Source organism: Globicephala melas, chromosome 14 (assembly GCF_963455315.2).
Source record: "Globicephala melas chromosome 14, mGloMel1.2, whole genome shotgun sequence".
Taxonomy (NCBI): domain Eukaryota; kingdom Metazoa; phylum Chordata; class Mammalia; order Artiodactyla; family Delphinidae; genus Globicephala; species Globicephala melas.
This window is the reverse complement of record NC_083327.1, coordinates 50,120,401-50,140,743: the sequence shown is the minus strand read 5'-3', so window position 1 is coordinate 50,140,743 and position 20,343 is coordinate 50,120,401. Positions and strand designations below refer to the sequence as shown.

The window sequence follows — 20,343 nt, the reverse complement described above, 5'->3', positions numbered from 1 at the left end:
TTTTATGACAATACCCCAAAATTCAAGGACGAAATAAACAATGAAGGTCTTAGATGAGAGGCAACAGTGAAAATATTGGGTTGGCCCAGAAGTTCGTTTGGTTTTTCTGTAAGATGGCTCTAGTAGCACTTAGTTGTCTTTAACTTCATTTGAAACAATCTTGCTAGACTGTATTGTGACAGCTGTCATATCAGCGTGCATTTAAAGAGAAAATTAAAATTGGTGAATTCTTATGTAGTCATTTTAATATTGAAGATGGAAGGAAAAAAAGCAACATTTTCAGCATATTATGCTTCCCTATTTCAAGAAAGGTAAAAACGCAACTGAAATGCACAAAAAGATTTGTGCAGTGTATGGAGAAGGTGCTGTGACTGACTGAACGTGTCAAAGGTAGTTTGCAAAGTTTCGTGCTGGAGATTTCTTGCTGGACGATGTTCCACGGTTGGGTAGACCAGTTGACGTTGATAGCGATCAAATCGAGACATTAATTAGAACAAGCAACATTACACCACGTGGCAGACAGCTGACATATTCAAAATATTCAAATTGAGCATTGAAAGTCACTATGAAGTTTGTTATGTTAATATGTATGTTAATCGCTTAGAAGTTTGGGTTCCACATATGTTAAGTGAAAAAACCTTCTCGAACATATTTCTACATGCGATTCTCTACTTAAATGTAAAGAAAACATTCCTTTTTCAAACAAATTGTGATGAAAAGTGGATACCATACAATAATGAAAAGTGGATACTGTACAATAATGTGGAACAGAAGAGATCATGCAGCAAGTGAAATGAACCACCACCAACCACACCAAAGGCCTGTCTTCATCCAAAGGTGATGTTGTGTATATAGTGGGATTGGGAGTCCTCTGTTATGAGCTCCTTCTGGAAAACCAAACGATTAATTCCAACAAGTACTGCTCCCAATCAGACCAACTGAAAGCAGCACTTGACGAAAAGCATCCAGAATTAGTCAACAGAAAATTCATAATCTTTCCATCAGGATAACGCAAGACTACATGTTTCTTTGATATCCAGGTAAAAACTGTTACAGCTTGGCTGGGAAGTTCGGATTCATCAGCCATATTCCAGATATTGTACCTTCAGATTTCCATTTACTTCGATCTTTACAGAATTCTCTTAATGGAAAAATATTCAATTCCCTGGAAGACTGTAAAAGGCACCTGGAATAGTTCTTTGCTCAAAAAGATAAAAAGTTTTGGGAAGATGGAATTATGAAGGTGTATGAAAAATGGCAGAAGGTAGTGGAACAAAATGGTGAATACATTGTTCAATAAAGTTCTTGGTGAAAATGAAAAATTGTCTTATTTTTACTTAAAAACCGAAGGCACTTTCTGGCCAACCCAAAAGAAAGTAGGGATGGTTTGTGAATGTTATTTTGGAAAATACACAGGCTTGGTGAACAAGGAGATAAAGAAACCAAGATTACTGTGATTACTATCCTGTGTGGGTAACAGAAGACTGATACCACTACAGAAAATAAAGCTTAAAAAGGTAGCTAGTTTAGAAAATAAACAAAGGTTTGGTGTTAAAAACAAATAATTTAAGGCAAGATCTAACTGATGATCCCAAAGGCATGGAATTAGAATTCAAGCAAAGGTTACTTTAAAAAATATTAAGAGCTGGAGATATACATTTGAGAGCAATCCTACAAGCTAAAATCCCTCCAGAGAGGCAGGATAGAAAAAAGAAGAGAGGTAGGAAAAAACAGGATAAAAGACTGGGTACCTTGGGGAATATCCACAAGTAGAAGACAGCAAGAAAAAGAAAAGCTCTTAGAGGAAACAGAATGGTTAGGGAGATAGGAAGAGAACAAAGAGGTCCAGTGCCTTTAAAATCAACAGGAAAAGATCTACAGTAGAAAATCAATAGTGTTAAACAGTAATAGTGTTAATTACTTATAATCCTTACAAAAGCCCTTCATGTCAGGCATCAGCCATATTTAACAGATGGGGAAACTGAGCAAGAGAGGTTAACTTTCCCAAGATTAATAACTTAGCTAGTAAGTAACATGAGCCAAAAATGGAACCCAAATCTGTCTGATTCAAAACAAACCTTCTTCCACTAGCCCAGTGGCCTAATTTGAAGAAAAAAAAAAAAAAAAAGCTGCAGGCTACTTACAGGGGATATACCAAGACAGCACAAGCTTTGAGTAAATAAGCAAGACAATCCAGGGTTTCAAAGGAAATATAGAGTGGAAAAAAAAAGTAACGAATACAGCCACTCATTTCTACAGTTTTGTAGTAAAAGGATTGGAGAAGCAGTATGGTAAATGAGCAGAGCAACACATCAAAATGGAGATGATCTGTACCCACTGAAGGCAGTTGGAAAAGATCAAGGATAGAGAGAGAAAAACAGAGAAGCGGGGGGCAGGTGTACAAACTGGCTTTAAAAAGGAAGTACTTCCTCTAAGAAGAAAGGATATGAGATTCCACAGCTGATGAGAGTATCAGGGCATGGTGAATTATGCTCTGTGAATAGGGAAGTGTTGGCTGGATAAGGTCGTGAGGACAAAAGAACGTGATAACTGTTCCAAAGTTAAATTAAAATGACCTACTTGAAGACTGTGAGGATTTGTAGAGTCAGAATTACAGGATTTTATTTCCTTCTTAGTGATCTAAGGGAGAGATATTCTAAAAGGTCTCTGGATTCAGATTGGGGACAAAGACTGATAGAATCAAGAAGGGCTGTCAAGTTACTGTTAAACAAGTCCAAATAGGTCATTAACATGGATGTTGAATTCAGTTAAGAGAATAACATGGAAAGGAAATCTTCAAAGAAGGTGAAATCCATCCTGTGAGGCACTGATGATTTAGGAAAAATAAGTCATGTGACACTGACAAACTGTAGAATCCTCTGATGTGAGAGAAGCTGTATTTTAAGGAAAAAAATGCAAAACAAAGAACAACAAAACTTTTCAAGTAAAAGAACACAACAGGGGCTTCCCTGGTGGCGCAGTGGTTGAGAGTCCGCCTGCCAATGCAGGGGACACGGGTTCGTGCCCTGGTCCGGGAAGATCCCACATGCCGCGGAGCGGCTGGGCCCGTGAGCCATGGCCGCTGAGCCTGCGCATCCAGAGCCTGTGCTCCGCAACGGGAGAGGTCACAACAGTGAGAGGCCCGCGTACCGCAAAAAAAAAAAAATAACACAACAGAAAATGTTCACAACAGGAAATGGAAATAGGGGAAAGAACAAGATTCATCTGGATGAAACCAGGCCACATAGAAAGCTTTAGGTAAGAGAGAGAGGCGTGGTAGGAACAAGAGAAAAGAGAGCAAGGTTAGTACCAGAAATGATAGACAAGGATTCAAAGTCCAGACAACATAGGAATCAAGTTCATATAGGTGGTGGTGAGGACTGGAATAGGGGAATCTTAGGACTCAATCCAAAAAATTTTTAAATATAATAACATATAATACATTTGACTGAAAAACATTAATTCCCAAAGTATTAAGAAGTGCTTCCATGCTGTTTCCTGGCTAATTATTTACACTATTTGCACTGATTTCTATTCAGTGACAATTTACTCTAGAGCAAAACATAACACAGCAACAAGTCCAGACAAGACCTGGATTTAATAGTACTGTTGAACAGAGTTGATATGTTGTTACACAGGGATTAACTGAACTTCTACTCAGAGACAAATAGTGATCTCCCTCCTTCACTTTCCTGAACCCATCTGTTCATTCTAATAAACAAAACCATTCATTTAAAAAAATAAACTGCAAAAACAGTGTAGAATTCAAGAATATGATGCACTGATTTATAAATACTATACATAAATACACAAACTGCCGGTACAACAAAGAATATTCAAAGTACCTACTTCGACCAGGAGATCTGGGTCTATGCTAAACTGTCTTCCTGACAGCATGGCTTGGAAGTCCTCTAAACTGCAATCAATACTGTCAAGATAATCCAACAGCTCAACCCTAAGGAAAAAAGATTTTAAAAAAATCAAATATTAGGTTTCCTTGCTTTTATGTTTAAAATCACACTGCAGTCTAGCTAGGCAAAATATTCCTAGCAATTGCTGAATCCTTACCAATTCTTAACCTTAAGAGATCCTATTCACTATTTAGGATTCAAAAAAACTTGGTTAATTGAGAACCCACAGCCTTTATACAAAACTTTAGTATTTAAAGAAAAAAGGTTCTGCAATAACCCAGTCTGATTTATCTTTTTCCTCTATACTATAAATTATAAAATGTTTAACCTCTTATTACTGGTTATATTGCTACTAACTTCTAGTTTTCCTTTGCTATAAAATAAGTTCCTTCATAGAGATTGTATTATTCCACAGTCCTGATAAAAACACAAATACACACAATCATACACACTTTTTTAAGACATTCAAAACCAAGTATTTCATTACAGAAATCTGAGGAATTGACAAGAAGATCCCAAGACTGCTCTTGGGATAATTAAATCTTTCTCAAAATACCATCTGCAGAGCTCAGCACTAACCAGAACAGAAAGGTTGACTACATAGGTTCATAACCTGAAAGGAAAATCATTCAAAGAGAAAAAGAACATGTGAAGTAAACAAAGAAAGCAAATAAACTTAGACAACCTTTAGATGAGACTCACTTTCCCAAAAGATTGATGTTATCATTTAAAATGGAATCCATCATGGTCACAGGATCTTCTGTGGTCAGACTAGATGAGCCATTTAGCTGGACGGCACTAGACATGAGAGGGCTGGTGCCATCACTGCCTGAACTTAGGGATTCTCTGGCTGGTTCACTCTGATCTCCACTCTGAATGACAGGTGCATATTCATCTTCATTGTCATCTTCAACAATGACAATATCAGGGTACTGGCTACAGCTAGATCAGCAATACGAGAAATAACCAATTACATTCTCAGACTAATTCAATAAATTCACCCTATCCAGTCACTCTCCATGGAAACTCTCTCCCCAAACCACCTGTCAAAAGGCTTTTCTTGGGTGTGTAGTTTAATGAAAATATTGATACTTCATATAATATAAGACCACAAAGAATCAATTAAAGGTCTTTAACTCCAAACTTTAAAAATAAGAATGAATTCTCATTACTTTTTGCTGGGAGTCTTTTCGCTGGAGGGAGGGGGGTTATGTGCTTGAATAATTTGGCTTAATTTTTCAGTTCAATAATTAAAATATGAGTCAGATATTAGTTTATCAAAGAATAAAGTAGTTTTAAATTTAGATCTCTGATAAAAAAAGAGTAATATTTTCAAAAATTGTATTTCACAATCTCCTTACTTGGAGGGATCAGATATAACATCCTCATTAGTTTCTGGAATAACTGGGATATTTTCTTCATCTGCATTATCATCAGTAACGTCATAAATAATGATATCATCTGAAATCCGCTCCCTTGGCTTTAAACCTTCAGTCCTACTGTGTGGAACCTAAAAAATCAGGTAGAAAATATATCAAAAAACTGAAATTATTTTGACTACTAAACAACATACCATTTAAAAAATGGTAACTGGGCACTGAGATACGATGGTAAGCAAAACAGATATGTTTTCTGCCCTTATGGGACTTATACACTAAATTGGTATTAGAAGTACCAATTTACAGAGGTATGAGATGTATTATCTGCATGCTACTTAACTATTTCTTTTACTGTAAGGGACATTAAAGATGACATGCCTCAGAATGTTTCTATGAAAAGATCTTCAAATTTTAAAGATTTTTTATACCCAAAGAGTAAAAAAGTCTTAGGACTTCATCAGAAATCTCGAACATAACCAGATGGCCACTGGGCTGATGGGGATTATTTCATCTCAAGCTACTCTGTTTGACGCCATGTTTTATTCTTACTCATTAAATGGTTTCTTTAAAAGGGGGAAAAAAACACTTCAACTATTCCACAGCTAAATGTCAGTCTGGCATTTTAGCAATTATTATTTTTTTAAATTCAGCTACAGCTATATTCAGACCATGGATACACTAATAAAAAAACATTCAATTCTCCAAAGCAAACTAAAGTCATTATTATAATAGAAAATTCTATCAATTTCAACTCTAGATAATATAGAGGCAAAAGATGCAAATCAAGTTAAATTAAGAAATCTTCACTCATTTACATGAGTCTTCAATCCTAAAAACAGGTATGCCTGATAATTTAAACAGTGGGAAGAGGAACCAGATGTCAGGTTAACTCTGACTTGCCTGAGAACAAAAATCTCAATACTTTAATAATAAATCTAAAGCAGTATTTAGAATTCTAAGATTTGAAAGTAACAATGATAATCAGATATTAAAAGAAGTCTGGACTCAACTAATTGCCACTGGGTATAAGTTTGACAATTTACCCAGAGAGCTTGTGAAAAAATGAAGGTAAACAAAAATATTTTTTTGAAATTGCTACAGTAAAAGAGTCTAGGTCTGTACACATTTATAATAAAAGTTGGAAACAACTTAAAATAACCAACGGACAAGTGCATAATTACATTATCATAATATTCAATTAATCTCATATAGTAGTTAAGATCAACTAAATCTCTATGTTTAATAAATCTCAAAAGCAAGACCAAGTGAAAGAGGCCACACTGCAAAATGATATGTACAAAATAATATCATTTATATAAAGCTTAGGCATATGCAAAATAATACCAAATATTGTTCATGGATTCACACATCAATCGGCCATGGGAATGACACATACTACTTCAAGATAGTGATTTATCTCTGGGTGACAGGGGAGACTGGAGAGGGAGAGAAAAATGAACTTGGGAACAGGTAACTGAGACAACTGTATCTGTAATAGTTTATCTCTTAAAATAATCTAGAGCAAATGATAAAAAATGTCATGATTTAAAAGCTGGAGGATGAACAGTTAGATTATTCACTAAACTTTTTCAAATGCATGACATACTGCTGTAATAAAATTTAGTTTGAGATAATAAATATAAAACAGAATTTTAAAAATTACTTTATGATGGTGATTATCAGCTGGTTCTTTCACTATGTGCTGAAACAAATTCTTCTTTTGAGCTCCATTAGTGTTTAGAAGTAGAGGTCTGAAAATCAGAAGATATACATGAAGTTCAGTGAGCAAACATACATGGAGTTTAAATTGCTTCTAATAATTTAGCCACATATAAACACACTCATTTTAATAATGAATAAAAAATTTCAGTACACAAGAAACTCTTAAAAACGATTACCTCTTTGGAGGGGTATGGGGGATAGTGTATCCACGGCTTTTACTTCTCCATTCTTCTGTGTTATCTTTGTTATAATAAACACTATAAATTACTCTCCCCAAATATACTTCATTGCTGACTGAACTACATAACTCTTTATGGTTCTTACATAGTAAAAAGTAGGTAATATCGCAAAGACTCAATGGAAGTAGAGTTAATTCTACAGCATAAGCTGTAAGTATAACCAAGCTCTGCTAAAATCCTTTGCCTTACAAGATAATCTTTTTCTCCTTCTACCTATTCCTTTGTCCACTGTTTTCCTTATGTTTTAATTGTGACAAAGGTAGTTACTGACATTTATGGGTATCACAACCCATGGTCAATATACAGGTTTTTAAAGACCCTTGTGAGTGGATTAAACATGAGATATCAAGTAAAAACTTTTTATGCTTTTTTCAGCATGTATCCTCTCTTTAAGAGTTTCTCTCACTGAGGACTAATGCTACAATAATTTGCTAATGTGAATGAAAGGTGAACTCTTTATAAACCGTATGTATGTAAAACGACCATTTAGCCTATTCTAATCTTTCAAAAACAGCAAGATGACAATAGTAGGAAACACCACCACTCTTGAAATGTTAGAAGTATAATTTAACAAGGGAGGACTGTTCATCTGGGACAACACGCATACACTCAGCAAATGTAAACCATTCATGATTAAATTCTAACGTTTGGTTGTCTATAGATAGGTCAGAATGTATTATCATAAAATCTTACCTTTTACGTTTTAAACTCACAAGTTGGTTATTCTGAACCAATGTAACAATAAATTGGACAATCTAAAAGGAAAATGTAAATAAGAAATATTCCATCATAGATTCTTAATTCTTTAGTCTATATTACAAGTCTTATAAAATTAATGCAGGTACTGTATGTCCTCTATTCTAAGTCACATAGTTTCTCACATATTAACATTTTAAATTTGGATGCATCTTACAATGATATTTAAAGAAATGTACCAGCATCCAGGCAGAAGAACAACCTGTGATAAAGTTGCTGCTACCTAAGATATAGAGGTACCTAGGACATCCATCTACCCATCTATCTATCTATATATCTAGCTTCCTACCCACCCATCCACCTATTTATCTATCAAATATTCAGTTCAATTATTTGTCTTGATAAGTACCAAGCATGCCTGGATACAGATCCCTATTTTTACTTAAAATTCTTTCAAGAAGATTATGACGCAGAAAAGAAAACTGATGTTTGACAGATATTTTTCTTATACCAGGTAATACAATTAGAGGCAAAAGAAACTGCCAACTCTCTCAGAATAGATCTTACTATTTTCAAGTTAGAAAAAGTTTATTGGCTAACTCTAGAAAAATTATTATTGAGACACTGAACATCTGTCAAAGCTTCCTGATGACAATCACGGGAAGCTGATTTAATCTTCAGAGTCTGATTAAATTTAGAAAAAGACTATTAAACAGATCAAGACATGCAAACAATCCTTCATATTTTATGATAGTGTTTCTTAAAGTGTGGTCCATGGACCAGCAGCACTGGCCTAGGAGCTTTTTAAATATGCAAATTCTCTGCCTCACTCCAGAATTGCTGAATCTTAAATTCTGAGGATGAGGTCTAGCAACATGTGTTGTTTAGCAAGACCTCCAGGTGATACTGATATGAATGTGAGAACTGGTTTAGGGTATGTCTTGAAATTATACTGCCTAAAGGAGTTAAAAAAGTAAACTATTAAAAGCAGTATAGGGGCTTCCCTGGTGGCGCAGTGATTAAGAATACGCCTGCCAATGCAGGGGACACGGGTTCGAGCCCTGGTCCAGGAAGATCCCACATGCCACGGAGCAACAAAGCCCGTGCGCTGCAACTACCGAGCCTGCGTTCTAGAGCCCACGAGCCACAACTACTGAGCCCACATGCCACAATTACTGAAGCCTGCGTGCCTAGAGCCCGTGCTCCACAACAAGAGCAGCCACCGCAATGAGAAGCCTGAGCATCACAACGAAGAGTGGCCCCCGCTCGCCACAACTAGAGAAAGCCCGCGTGCAGCAACGAAGACCCAAGGCAGCCAAAGATATATAAATATTTTTTTAAAAAATTTATTTTAAAAAAAAGCAGCAGTATATCACTGAGATGTTATGAATAAAGGCCAAGTGACTGATGACTATTTAGACTCTGCAGAAGAGTTCCTTGTACAAGTTTTATGAAATATAATTACACAATTAAAATAGAGAATTGTCCATTGAAAATACACACCGTATAGCTTTAATTTTGTAATTCTCCCCCAAACGAGGCTACTAAATGGCTTGCCTTACAATCAGTATTAACTTTGCCATGGAGAAAAATATAGACATTTTAGTTGAAGAGTTAGACAGCATTAGAGTCTATGAAAAGGAGGTTAGCCACTAAATTGCTTATTCAAAAGAAAATGCTGACACCTGATGAAAAGACAACATTTAACCTTAAAGATACCTATGAAATAGTCCAATTACTTTTGTTAATTTATAAAAAAGTGTTAGGGAAAATTCTTAAAACATTAGTTGGCTGAATTTACAAGAACATGAATCTCTGGCTAAATTTCTCCTGAAATTTGCTGTGTATTTCAGTTCTCTTCTGACACTTTGGCATTATGTTGTAGAGTTCGTTTCCTGAAGGAGAAGATGAGGCATTTAACATTTACATCATTGGACTTCTTTAGCTGACAAGTTCTATAAAGACACCTCTCATATATTATTCCAATTAATCCAAGGCCAAACAGTAAATGGCAGAATTAGAAACAAATTCCAGGAATAGAGAAAAAATTATCACCTGTCATCATGAATTATGTAAACTCCCTAACCCCACTAAAACACATAGATTCAAACTCAAATTTGAGCAGAAAGAATGTTAGATTTCATGAAAAACTGAAATGTTAAATAAGTATTTTATCAACTATCTTTGCTTTCAAAAAAAAAAAAAACCCAACAAATTATGGAGTATTGTGAGTTGATATTTAACCAAAACATTGTTTTCTGAAAAAGATTAACAGATTTTAAAAATAAAGCACAGGTTAAGGTACACCTATCATTTAAAATCAGGTATTCTTAAACAGGGCTTCAAGTTGGAATCAAATATGAAAGTTTTAAAAATACATGTACTTGGACTAAACACTTAAAGTTGAATCCTACATTCAACCTTCACTTGCATACTTATTTTTAAAAATCAGTATACCTATTTTGACTATGGGCCAAAGGGTACAGCTACCATTCATCTCTGTGTTCTAACCCTGCTCCACTACACCCATATCCTTTCAGTCATAACACTATTTTTAGCTAACGGCCTCTGACTAGGAACAAACTGAAGCTCTCCCACCCTCCCTCCCCTGATAAAACCTGTTGCTTAAACTTAGTCCAGTTTACTCATGAGCAAAAAATAGCTGCCTTAATTACTTTTATGTTTCACCTCTTATTAACATATGAAAGCTGATATGAGAAGATTAAATCACAAGGACACAATTGCAGCAGAGATTTTCTGTTCCCCCAGTAATTTTCAGCTCATATACTAAAATCTAGGATTTATTTTACAACACTACATTAACTGCTTTTCTGCACATACGAATAGTGGCATACACTTATAACTCATTTTTTGAACACATAATTTGATCGACCGATTTGAAAATATTAGTCATTTATCTTCCAAGACCATATCTATGCCTTTTAGAATAAAAAATAGTAAGACAAAAAACAAAAAAAATCCCACACAGTAAAGCTATGTCTTTTACATAAAATATTAAGAAATTGGTAGTATATTGATTATACTCCTAAGAATTAAGTATAATAAAGTTGTTATATCAGGCAAAAAAATTTTACTAAAAGCTAATGAAACATTATCTGGAAGTATGGAATGACTACATTTAGTAATAATAAGAAATTTTTTTTATTACAAAGAATATGTAACACTTGGCTTAATTTGTTTGATTTCATAGTTTTACTTCTGTGTACCCAATACATAAGAAACTAATATCAATCACTGACTACTCAATAGAGATTTCTGGGGAGGGGGTCACAAATGGTACTCATTAAACAAATGCAGATTACAGTCACAGAGAAAAAAGCTTACCTTTCGAATAACTTGTTGCTGTTGTGCATGTTTTGCTCGTAATTCTGACACCTCCTTCCAAAGGGACTCATTCTCACTATGTTATCATTTATGAAAAATAAAAATAAAAAAATTCAGTCAGATAAGCCAGACCTCAATATCTTTAATTAAGAACACCAGACGTGAACTAGTTTTTACTATATATCTTTATGAGACTAGGAAAACTTTGGTTCAATTACACAGAATGGCAACTAACCTTGACACAACTCCAGAATCCTTCCTTCATAACTGTAGTATCTTCTACTCATGGCAATGTATGCATGAAAACTTAAGATTTATGCTTACATCCATACATAGTAGGCCATTTACTCCTCTGACAATCTGCTTCATTACTTCCTGTTTAAAAAATAACCTAACTTTTCAACTATGGCTACCATGTGAATTCAGGACTTGTGCTTAGGAAACAATTCTTAAAGGGGAAATGACATTTACCCAACACTTGCTATGCCAGGCACTATTCTAAACATTTTATGTGTATTACTTAAACTTCTCTAAAATCTGTCAAGAAAGGAATTATCTCTATTTTATAGATGAGGAGACTGAGACTCAGAGAATTGAGAAGACTTACCCAAGATCACACAGACAATTTGTTAAGTATTGATGTCGAGCTGAAGTCTGTAAGACTCTAAAACTGTCTAAAGATCTGTCTCAAACACACGCATATAAATGTTTGGTTTTTTTAAAGCATATTAAAAGATGTGTTTTTTTAAAAGCATATCTAAATACATGACAAACCAATTATATGCCCAGCAGTAATAGTTTTTTTTTCCTTCATTCACCATCTTCCATTGAAATTGCAGTTATTAAATGTTAGCAGCAATGATAATTTTGAGAAGGCCTGAAAGATTAATTCCTCTATTAAATGCTCTAATTTTTGCTCTTTTGTTAATTTACACAAAAGCCATCTTCCTCAATCCAAACTATTACAAAAGGGACTGAATTTAAATATAGAGGGCACAGAAAATAAGATTTTGATACTTAATAACTACTGTACTTTTTCTGACTCAGAAATATAAAGATACCGTCATCTGCCTACTAAAGATAAGTAGGAGAATGGTTACCACTAAGACTTACAGGAGGAATTTGAGATCCCACTCCTTAAAAGCTAAATCTGAGATTCAAGGAACTGGGTCAAAGGGCACTTCAACAGACACAAGATACATAGAGTAAACCAACATACGTGCTTAAATAAAACATGCAAAACTAGCAAGCTTCAAATTAAGGCTTATTAAAAAAGGGAATCAAAGTCCAAGGTTACTCTCAATGAAGATACTTGAGTTAAGAATAGCTAAACTAACGTCCCACAATTGAAATGGGACAGACAATACATAAAATAAATACTCTTAAGACCTTGGCGCCTATTTACTATAAGAGAATTCCAACTACTTACTAAGAAGAGAAATATAGGTCTACTCTATGCACAAGTTGTTACTGTGGCATTAGGATAATGGTGCCAAAAATTGTAGTAAAACAAAATACAGCACTTTTCTGTAGATAAAAGGTTTGAATATCACTTTCCCAAGTCTATGTAAAGTAAGTATCAAGTAGGACAAGTCTCTAGTGTCCTTTTTTCCCTATTTTTTGTGTCCTATTTTTTCCTAAAAGATAGGCCACATAGAAAATGTCCTAAGAAACTTCTATAAAAGAAAGGATAGGTAGCGTATGCTGTATTTTTTTTTAAGATTTTTTTATGTGGACTAATTTTGAAGCCTTTATTGAATCTGTTACAATATTCCTTCTGTTTTTTTATGTTTTTTGGCCGCGAAGGCATGTGCAATCTTAGCTCCCCAACCAGGGATCAAACCCACACCCCTGGCATTGGAAGGTGAAGTCTTAACCACTGGGTCCACTGGGTCCAGAGAAGTCCCTGTAGTATGGCTTTTGGTCCTCATATGTGTGTAAACATATGAAATTCAACCTAAGTAGAATCATAGTTTCCTACACCAACTTAATGATCTATTATTTCATCAGTAACACTTGTGCATCAAATTGTTTTGACTGACCAGGTTTATATATTCTTTCAACACCATCATGAAAATACAATATTGGGGTAAAGTTTATGGCTACAAATAAAAAATAAAGGGAATCAATACTTAAGAAAAAGGCTTTTGATCTTGGCTTCAACAATGTAATCTAGGTACTTAAAGCACTAACCTCCAAACCTCAACACACACATACACACCAACTCCCATATTAGGATTATATTTGGAAATAATACTTTACCTTTTTAATTCAGAAAGCCTGGACTCAATAGTTTCTTGTTTTATTTGAACCTTCTGAGCACTACTTATAATTTTTGTTAAATCTTCCTGACGAATTTTATTTTCTTCTGGTTTTGCAGATGAAACCTTTCAAAAAGTAAATGTAGGAAATTAAACAAATACTAAACACCATGATTATAACTCAAAACTTCCCTGTTATAAGACGTTTTTGTAGCCTGTCCAGGAAGTGAGATTTAGTTCCAAAAGCCCAGGAAAAGAATAGACTTCATAGCTCAAAGAGAGGATAAGGAATAATCAGTTTATTTATTTTTAATGTGGAAAAGTTTCCATAAGCAGGAGCAACTTAAGGGCTTTTTTTTTGTTTTCATTTTCTTCTGTCAAATTCCCAGTAATTTCCCCAAGCCTATTTATTATTGCATTCCACTTTTAATTAAATTTATGCAGAATAGTTGCACACTAAGACCATGTTCTTTCATGGTCCACTACCCTTTTACCGCCCCCCACCCCACCTTGTGAATTTAGTCAAAATATCTTATTTCAGCAAAACATATCATCCATTCAAAAATGTATTATTTAAATTCCTACTATATATAAGGGACTTATTCTGAGCACTAGATATTCAGCAGTGAACTAAAGAAAAACGCCCTCCAGACAGCTGACTTTCTAGTAGGAACTTATGATTTTAAGTTAAATTATAAGGAGTGAGCCATCACCATATAGATGACTCCTTATCCTAAGTCAGAATGTAAACATTTCCTTTCCTCTAAAAAGTGTTTAAAGACTGAGCCCTCCATACAGTTGAGCGCAGAGGAAAAAAAAAATAAAGGGCAAAATAATTAAAGCTTCATTAGTCTAAGTTGTCCCAACAAGAAAACCTGTGTATTTCAGTACCTTCTTAATGTCAACAAATGAAATATGTCTTGGCCAAGTATACTACATGTTAACGCCCTAATTAAATCATGTTAACAATAGCTCACCTTCCTTTTAATGTTCTCCAACAAGTCATCCTGGCCTTGTTTGAAGTAAGGATGCTGAAATTCAACAGGACCATCTCGTTCTTGCTTCACAATTCCAGAGTCAATATGTACTACTTTACGAAAACCATCTGAAAAAAATTCAAAATTCAGATTTTGAATAAAATTTTAAATAGACAAAAGTAAAAACTTAAAAAATTAATGGTGCTTCTATGGAATATATTTTCCTTTATCATCCTAATGGTGGAAAAGGTTTAATCAGTGACTGATGACAGTACTCCAATTAAACTGCTATCCATACTCACACATATTCAGTTGCCTTACAAAACTTGCCATGTTATTGTGCTTGAAATATTTGGGAAGAATTTCTTTTGCAAATCTTTGTTCATCCAAAACCAGAAAGCTTTGGCCATTCTGAAAAAAATTGAAAACGTCAATTAGTTAAGATCCTCTGAAATTAGGTGATACATATGAACCTCAAAACTTGGCAGTCCTTCCATGACACCTTCAGACCATCATTTTATTCCTGTTAATAGCAGCAAAAACAAACTGCAATTAAGCTACAAATTTCAATTAAGCTCCAAACTGCAATTAAACTTTTTGATGTCAATCTCAAAAGTTTAGGAGTATGTATCAAACCAAAAGCTGCATCAAACTTTATAGTTAAATATTAGAAAGATTTCCATTCTTCTAATCAAAAACTAATAAAATACAGTATGTAGCTAGTATAATTACTTAACAATGTTTTAAAGCCAATGCAATTAAGACAAAAATAAGATAAAATTTGAAAGAAAGTCATATTTTATCAATAAACATAATTATATATTTGTACAATCAACTGAAAAACCACAAGAGAATTCAGTAAGATATCTAGCTACTAATTGACACACTAATAACGAAAGGTCAGAAAGAAAAATTTTTTAAAAATCCCATTTACCACTGCAACAAAAAGAATAAAATACATAGGAATAAACCTACCTAAGGAGACAAAAGACCTGTACTCTGAAAACTGTAAGACATAGATGAAGGAAATCAAAGATGACACAGATGAAAAGATATAACATATTCTTGAATTGGAAGAATCAATATTGTCAAAATGACTATACTACGCAAGGCAATCTACAGATTCAATGCAATCCCTATCAAATTACCAATGGCGTTATTCACAGAACTAGAACAAAAAAAATCTTAAAATCTGTATGGAGACACAAAAGACCCTGAAAAACCAAAGCAATCTTGAGAAAGAAAAAATGAAGCTGGAGAAATCAGGCTCCCTGATTTCAGACTATACTACCAAGCTACAGTCATCAAAATGGTATGGTACTGGCAAAATAACAGAAATATAGATCAATGGGACAGGATAGAAAAGCCCAGAAATAAACCCATGCACCTATGGTCAATTAATCTACAACATAGGAAACAAGACTATACAATACAGGACAGTCTCTTCAATAAATGGTGCTGGGAAAACTGGACAGCTACATGTAAAAAAATGAAATTAGTATACTCTTTAAAACCGTACACAAGAATAAACTCAAAATGGATTAAAGACCTAAATGTAAAACCTGATACTATAAAACTCTTAGAGAAAACATAGGCAAGACACTTGACATAAATCACAACAATATCTTTTTTAAGCCATCTCCTAGAGTAATGGAAATAAAACCAAAAATAAACAAGTGGGACCTAATTAAACTCCTCTGCACAGCAAAGAAAACCACAGACAAAACAAAAAGACAAACCAAAGAATGGGAGAAAACATTTGCAAAGATGCGACTGACAAGGGATTAGTCTCCAAAATTTACAAACAGCTCATGCAGCTCAATATCAAAAAAACAAACAACCCGATCAAAAAATGGGCAGATGACCTAAATATAGACATTTCTCCAAAGAAGACATACAGATGGCCAAGTGGCACAAGAAAAGATGCTCTACATCTCTAATTATTAGAGAAAGGCAAATCAAAACTACAATGAGATGCCACCTCACACCAGTCAGAATGACGATCATCAAAAATCCTACAAACAGTAAATGCTGGAGAGAGTGTGGAGCAAAAGGAAGCCTCCTACACTGTTGGTGGGAATGTAAATTGGTTCATGCACTATGGGAAACAGTATGAAGGTTCCCTAAAAAAACTAAAAATAGAGCTACAATATGATCCAGCAATCCCACTCCTGGGTATATATCCAGAAGAAAACATGGTTTGAAAGGATTACATGCACCCCAATGTTCACTGCAGCACTGTTTACAATAGCCAAGACATGGAAGCAACCTAAATGTCCATCGACAGATGAATGGATAAATAAGATGTGGTACATATATCCAATGGAATATTACTCAGCCATCAAAAGAATGAAATAACGCCATTTGCAGCAACATGGATGGACCCTGAGGTTATTATACTAAGTAAACTAAGTCAGACAAATATCATACAATATTGCTTATATGCAAAATCCAAAAAAATATACAAATGAACTTATTTTCAAAACAGAAACAAACTCACAGACTCAGGGAACAAATTTATGGTTACCACGGGGAAGGGTGGGAGGCAAGGGATAGACTGGGATTTGGGGATTGACATGTACAGACTACTATATTTAAAATAGATAACCAACAAGGACCTACTGTATAGCACAGAGAACTATACTCAATATTATGTAACAACCTAAATGGGAAAAGAAATTGAAGAAGAATAGACACACATATAACTGAATCACTTTGCTGTACACCTGAAACTAACCCGTGGTTAATCAACTATGCTCCAATATGAAAAAAAATTAAAAAAAAAATAAAGTCACTAGTGTATTTCCATATAAAAAATAAACAATTTGAAATTTCCTTCTAAAATAATCAAAATAATATGGTAGTGACATAAAGACAGACCAATCAATGGAACAGAATAGAAAATCCAGGAATGAACCCTCATACATACAGTCCAAGAATTTTTGACAAGGATGCCAAGACAATTCAATGGAGGGACTTCCCTGGTGGTGCAGTGGTTAAGAATCCACCTGCCAATGCAGGGGACATGGGTTCGAGCCCTGGTCCAGAAGATCTCACATGCCGTGGAGCAACTAAGCCCACGCGCCACAACTACTGAGCCTGCACTCTAGAGCCCACGAGCCACAACTACTGAGCCCGCGTACCACAACTACCGAAGCCTGCACGCCTAGAGCCCGTGCTCTGCAACGAGAAGCCTGCGCACTGCAACAAAGAGTAGCCCCTGCTCGCCGCAACTAGAGAAAGTCCGCGCGCAGCAACGAAGACCCAACTCAGCCAAAAAAAAGACAATTCAACGGAAAAAGAACAGCCTTTTCAACAAACCATGCTGGTAAAACTGGATACTCACATGCAAAAGAATGAAGTTGACTCCTTACCTTATACCATATACAAAAATCAACTCAAAACAGATCAAAAGCTTAAACAGGACAGCTAAAACTATAAAAATCTTAGAAGAAAACACAAGGGGGAGAAGCTTCATGACAATGGATTTGGCAAAAATTTCTTGGATAACCAAAAGCACAGGCAACAAAAGCAAAAACAGACAAATGAGGCTACCTCAAGCTTTAAAACTTTTGCGTAAAGAACACTATCAAGAGAGTGAAAGGGTAACCCACAAAATCGGAGAAAATATTTGCAAATCATACATCTGATAAGGGGTTAATACCCATAACATACATTAAAAAAACTTCAACTCAACAACAATGAAAAACAAGCCACCTGATCAGCAAAGGGTAAAGGACTTGAATAGATACTTCTTCCCAAAAAAGATACACAAATGGCCAATAAACACATAAGACGCCTAGTATCACTAATCATTAGGGAAATAAAAAGCAAAACCACAATGAGATATCACTTCACTCATTAAGATGGCTATTAAAAAACAAAAATACAAAAACCCAAAAAATAAGTATTGGTCAGGATGTGGAGAAACTGGAACCCTTTTGCACTGCCGGTGGGAATATAAAATAGTGCAGCTGCTATGGAAAACAGTACAGTGGTTCCTCAAAAAATTAAACATATAATGACTAAATGATCCTAAAATTCTACATATATATCCAAAAGAATTAAAAGCAGGGGCTCAAAAAGATATTTGTACACCGATGTTCATAGTAGCATTATTCACAATAGCCAGAAGATGGAAGCAACCCAAACGTCCACTGACAGATGAATGGATTAACAAAATGTGGTACATACATACAATGGACTATTATTCACCCTTAAAAAGGAAGAACACATGCTACAATGTGGATGAAACTTAAAGACATTATGCTAAGTTAGACTAGTCACAAGAGGACAAATACTGTATTATTCCACTTATATGAGGTATCTAGAATACTCAACTTCATAAAGACAGAAAGCAGAATGGTTACCAGGGGCTAAGGAGGAGGGGACTGGAAATTACTGTCTAATGAGTATGAAGTTTCAGTTTGGGAATATGAAAAACATTCTGGAGACGGATGGTAGTGACAGCTGCATGACAAGTGAATGTACTTAAGGTCACTGAACTGTAAACGTAAAAATGGTTAAAATGGTTAATCTTAAGATATATGTATTTTACAACAAAAACCTAAAACTAAAATGGAATAAAAAACTCCAACAATAGAAAAATATCAAGTATCTAAAAATAAATTTTAAGAATACACAAGACCTTTAAGAAAATATTAAACTACAGAGAGACAGTGTTGTAAAGATGTCAAGTCTAATTAAGTTAACCAGTACGTTGACTTCTCTCTCAATTAAAAAAAAGGTTTTGGAGACAAGGTGAATAGATGCTAACACAACCAAATATTAGGTACTAAAGTTCATTTCATAAAAATTATGTAACAAATAGGTAAGAAAATACTGAAAACAATGGAGAGAGAGGTGTTAACCATACCTTACACAGACAACAGAATTTGGTACTAAAGAAGGGATACTCAAATAGCTGAATGGACAGACTAGAGAGAACAGAAGCAGAAGCAAATCTATTTGAGAATTTAATAGGTAATAAGTAAGGGCAGCATTCAAATCAGGAGGAAAAATCAGGAGGGAAAAGGATTAGTTAATAAACTTTCCATTTGGAAGGAAAAAACAAAAGCTCAATGCTAACTCAATGTTACCTCACTCTTTATAACCAAGCTTTTGAAAGCATTACATAAAAAACCCCAGAAGTCATACAGGTAAAAATTAATAAATGTATTCACGGAGACTACTAGCTGCCTACTCTATCTTGATTTCTCTACTTTCTTTTTTATTTTTTAAAACTAAAATTGGGGGCTTCCCTGGTTGCGCAGTGGTTGAGAGTCTGCCTGCCGATGCAGGGGACACGGGTTTGTGCCCCGATCCGGGAAGATCCCACATGCCGCAGAGCAGCTGGGCCCGTGAGCCATGGCCGCTGAGCCTGCGTGTCCAGAGCCTGTGCTCCACAACGGGAGAGGCCACAACAGTGAGAGGCCTGCGTACCGCAAAAAAAAAACAAAAAACAAAAAAAACAACTAAAACTGTATATATTTAAGATGTACATGATGATTTAACATATATTCACACATGCACAGTGAAATGACTACTACAAGCTAATTCACCAAACTAAAAAGCTTCTGCACAGCCAAGAATAATCAACAGAATGAAAAGACAACTTAATGGAATAAAAATATTTGCAAATACATATCTAATAAAGGATTAATATCTAAAATATATAAGGAACTCTCACAACTCAACAGCAAAAAGACGCAACCCAATTAAAAAATGGGCAAAGGAGGGGTTCCCTGGTGGCGCAGTGGTTGAGAGTCCGCCTGCCGATGCAGGGGACACGGGTTCGTGCCCCGGTCCGGGAA

The 20,343-nt window shown here is 35.0% G+C and overlaps 1 protein-coding gene across 2 annotated transcripts in view; it reads right to left on the bottom strand.

Annotated features, from left to right (window-relative positions):
• Window positions 1-20,343, bottom strand: part of HSF2 (heat shock transcription factor 2) — a 36,698-nt gene that overhangs the window by 6,084 nt on the left and 10,271 nt on the right. For both annotated transcript variants that reach the window (XM_030853563.2, XM_030853564.2), the window contains exons 2-10: window positions 14,833-14,941; window positions 14,531-14,658; window positions 13,555-13,679; window positions 11,293-11,368; window positions 7,945-8,006; window positions 6,954-7,041; window positions 5,273-5,421; window positions 4,614-4,853; window positions 3,850-3,955 (exon numbers count right to left, since the gene is read on the bottom strand). In XM_030853563.2, coding sequence (XP_030709423.1) covers window positions 3,850-3,955; window positions 4,614-4,853; window positions 5,273-5,421; window positions 6,954-7,041; window positions 7,945-8,006; window positions 11,293-11,368; window positions 13,555-13,679; window positions 14,531-14,658; window positions 14,833-14,941 — 1,083 coding nt within the window. The remainder of the gene's footprint in view (window positions 1-3,849; window positions 3,956-4,613; window positions 4,854-5,272; window positions 5,422-6,953; window positions 7,042-7,944; window positions 8,007-11,292; window positions 11,369-13,554; window positions 13,680-14,530; window positions 14,659-14,832; window positions 14,942-20,343) is intronic.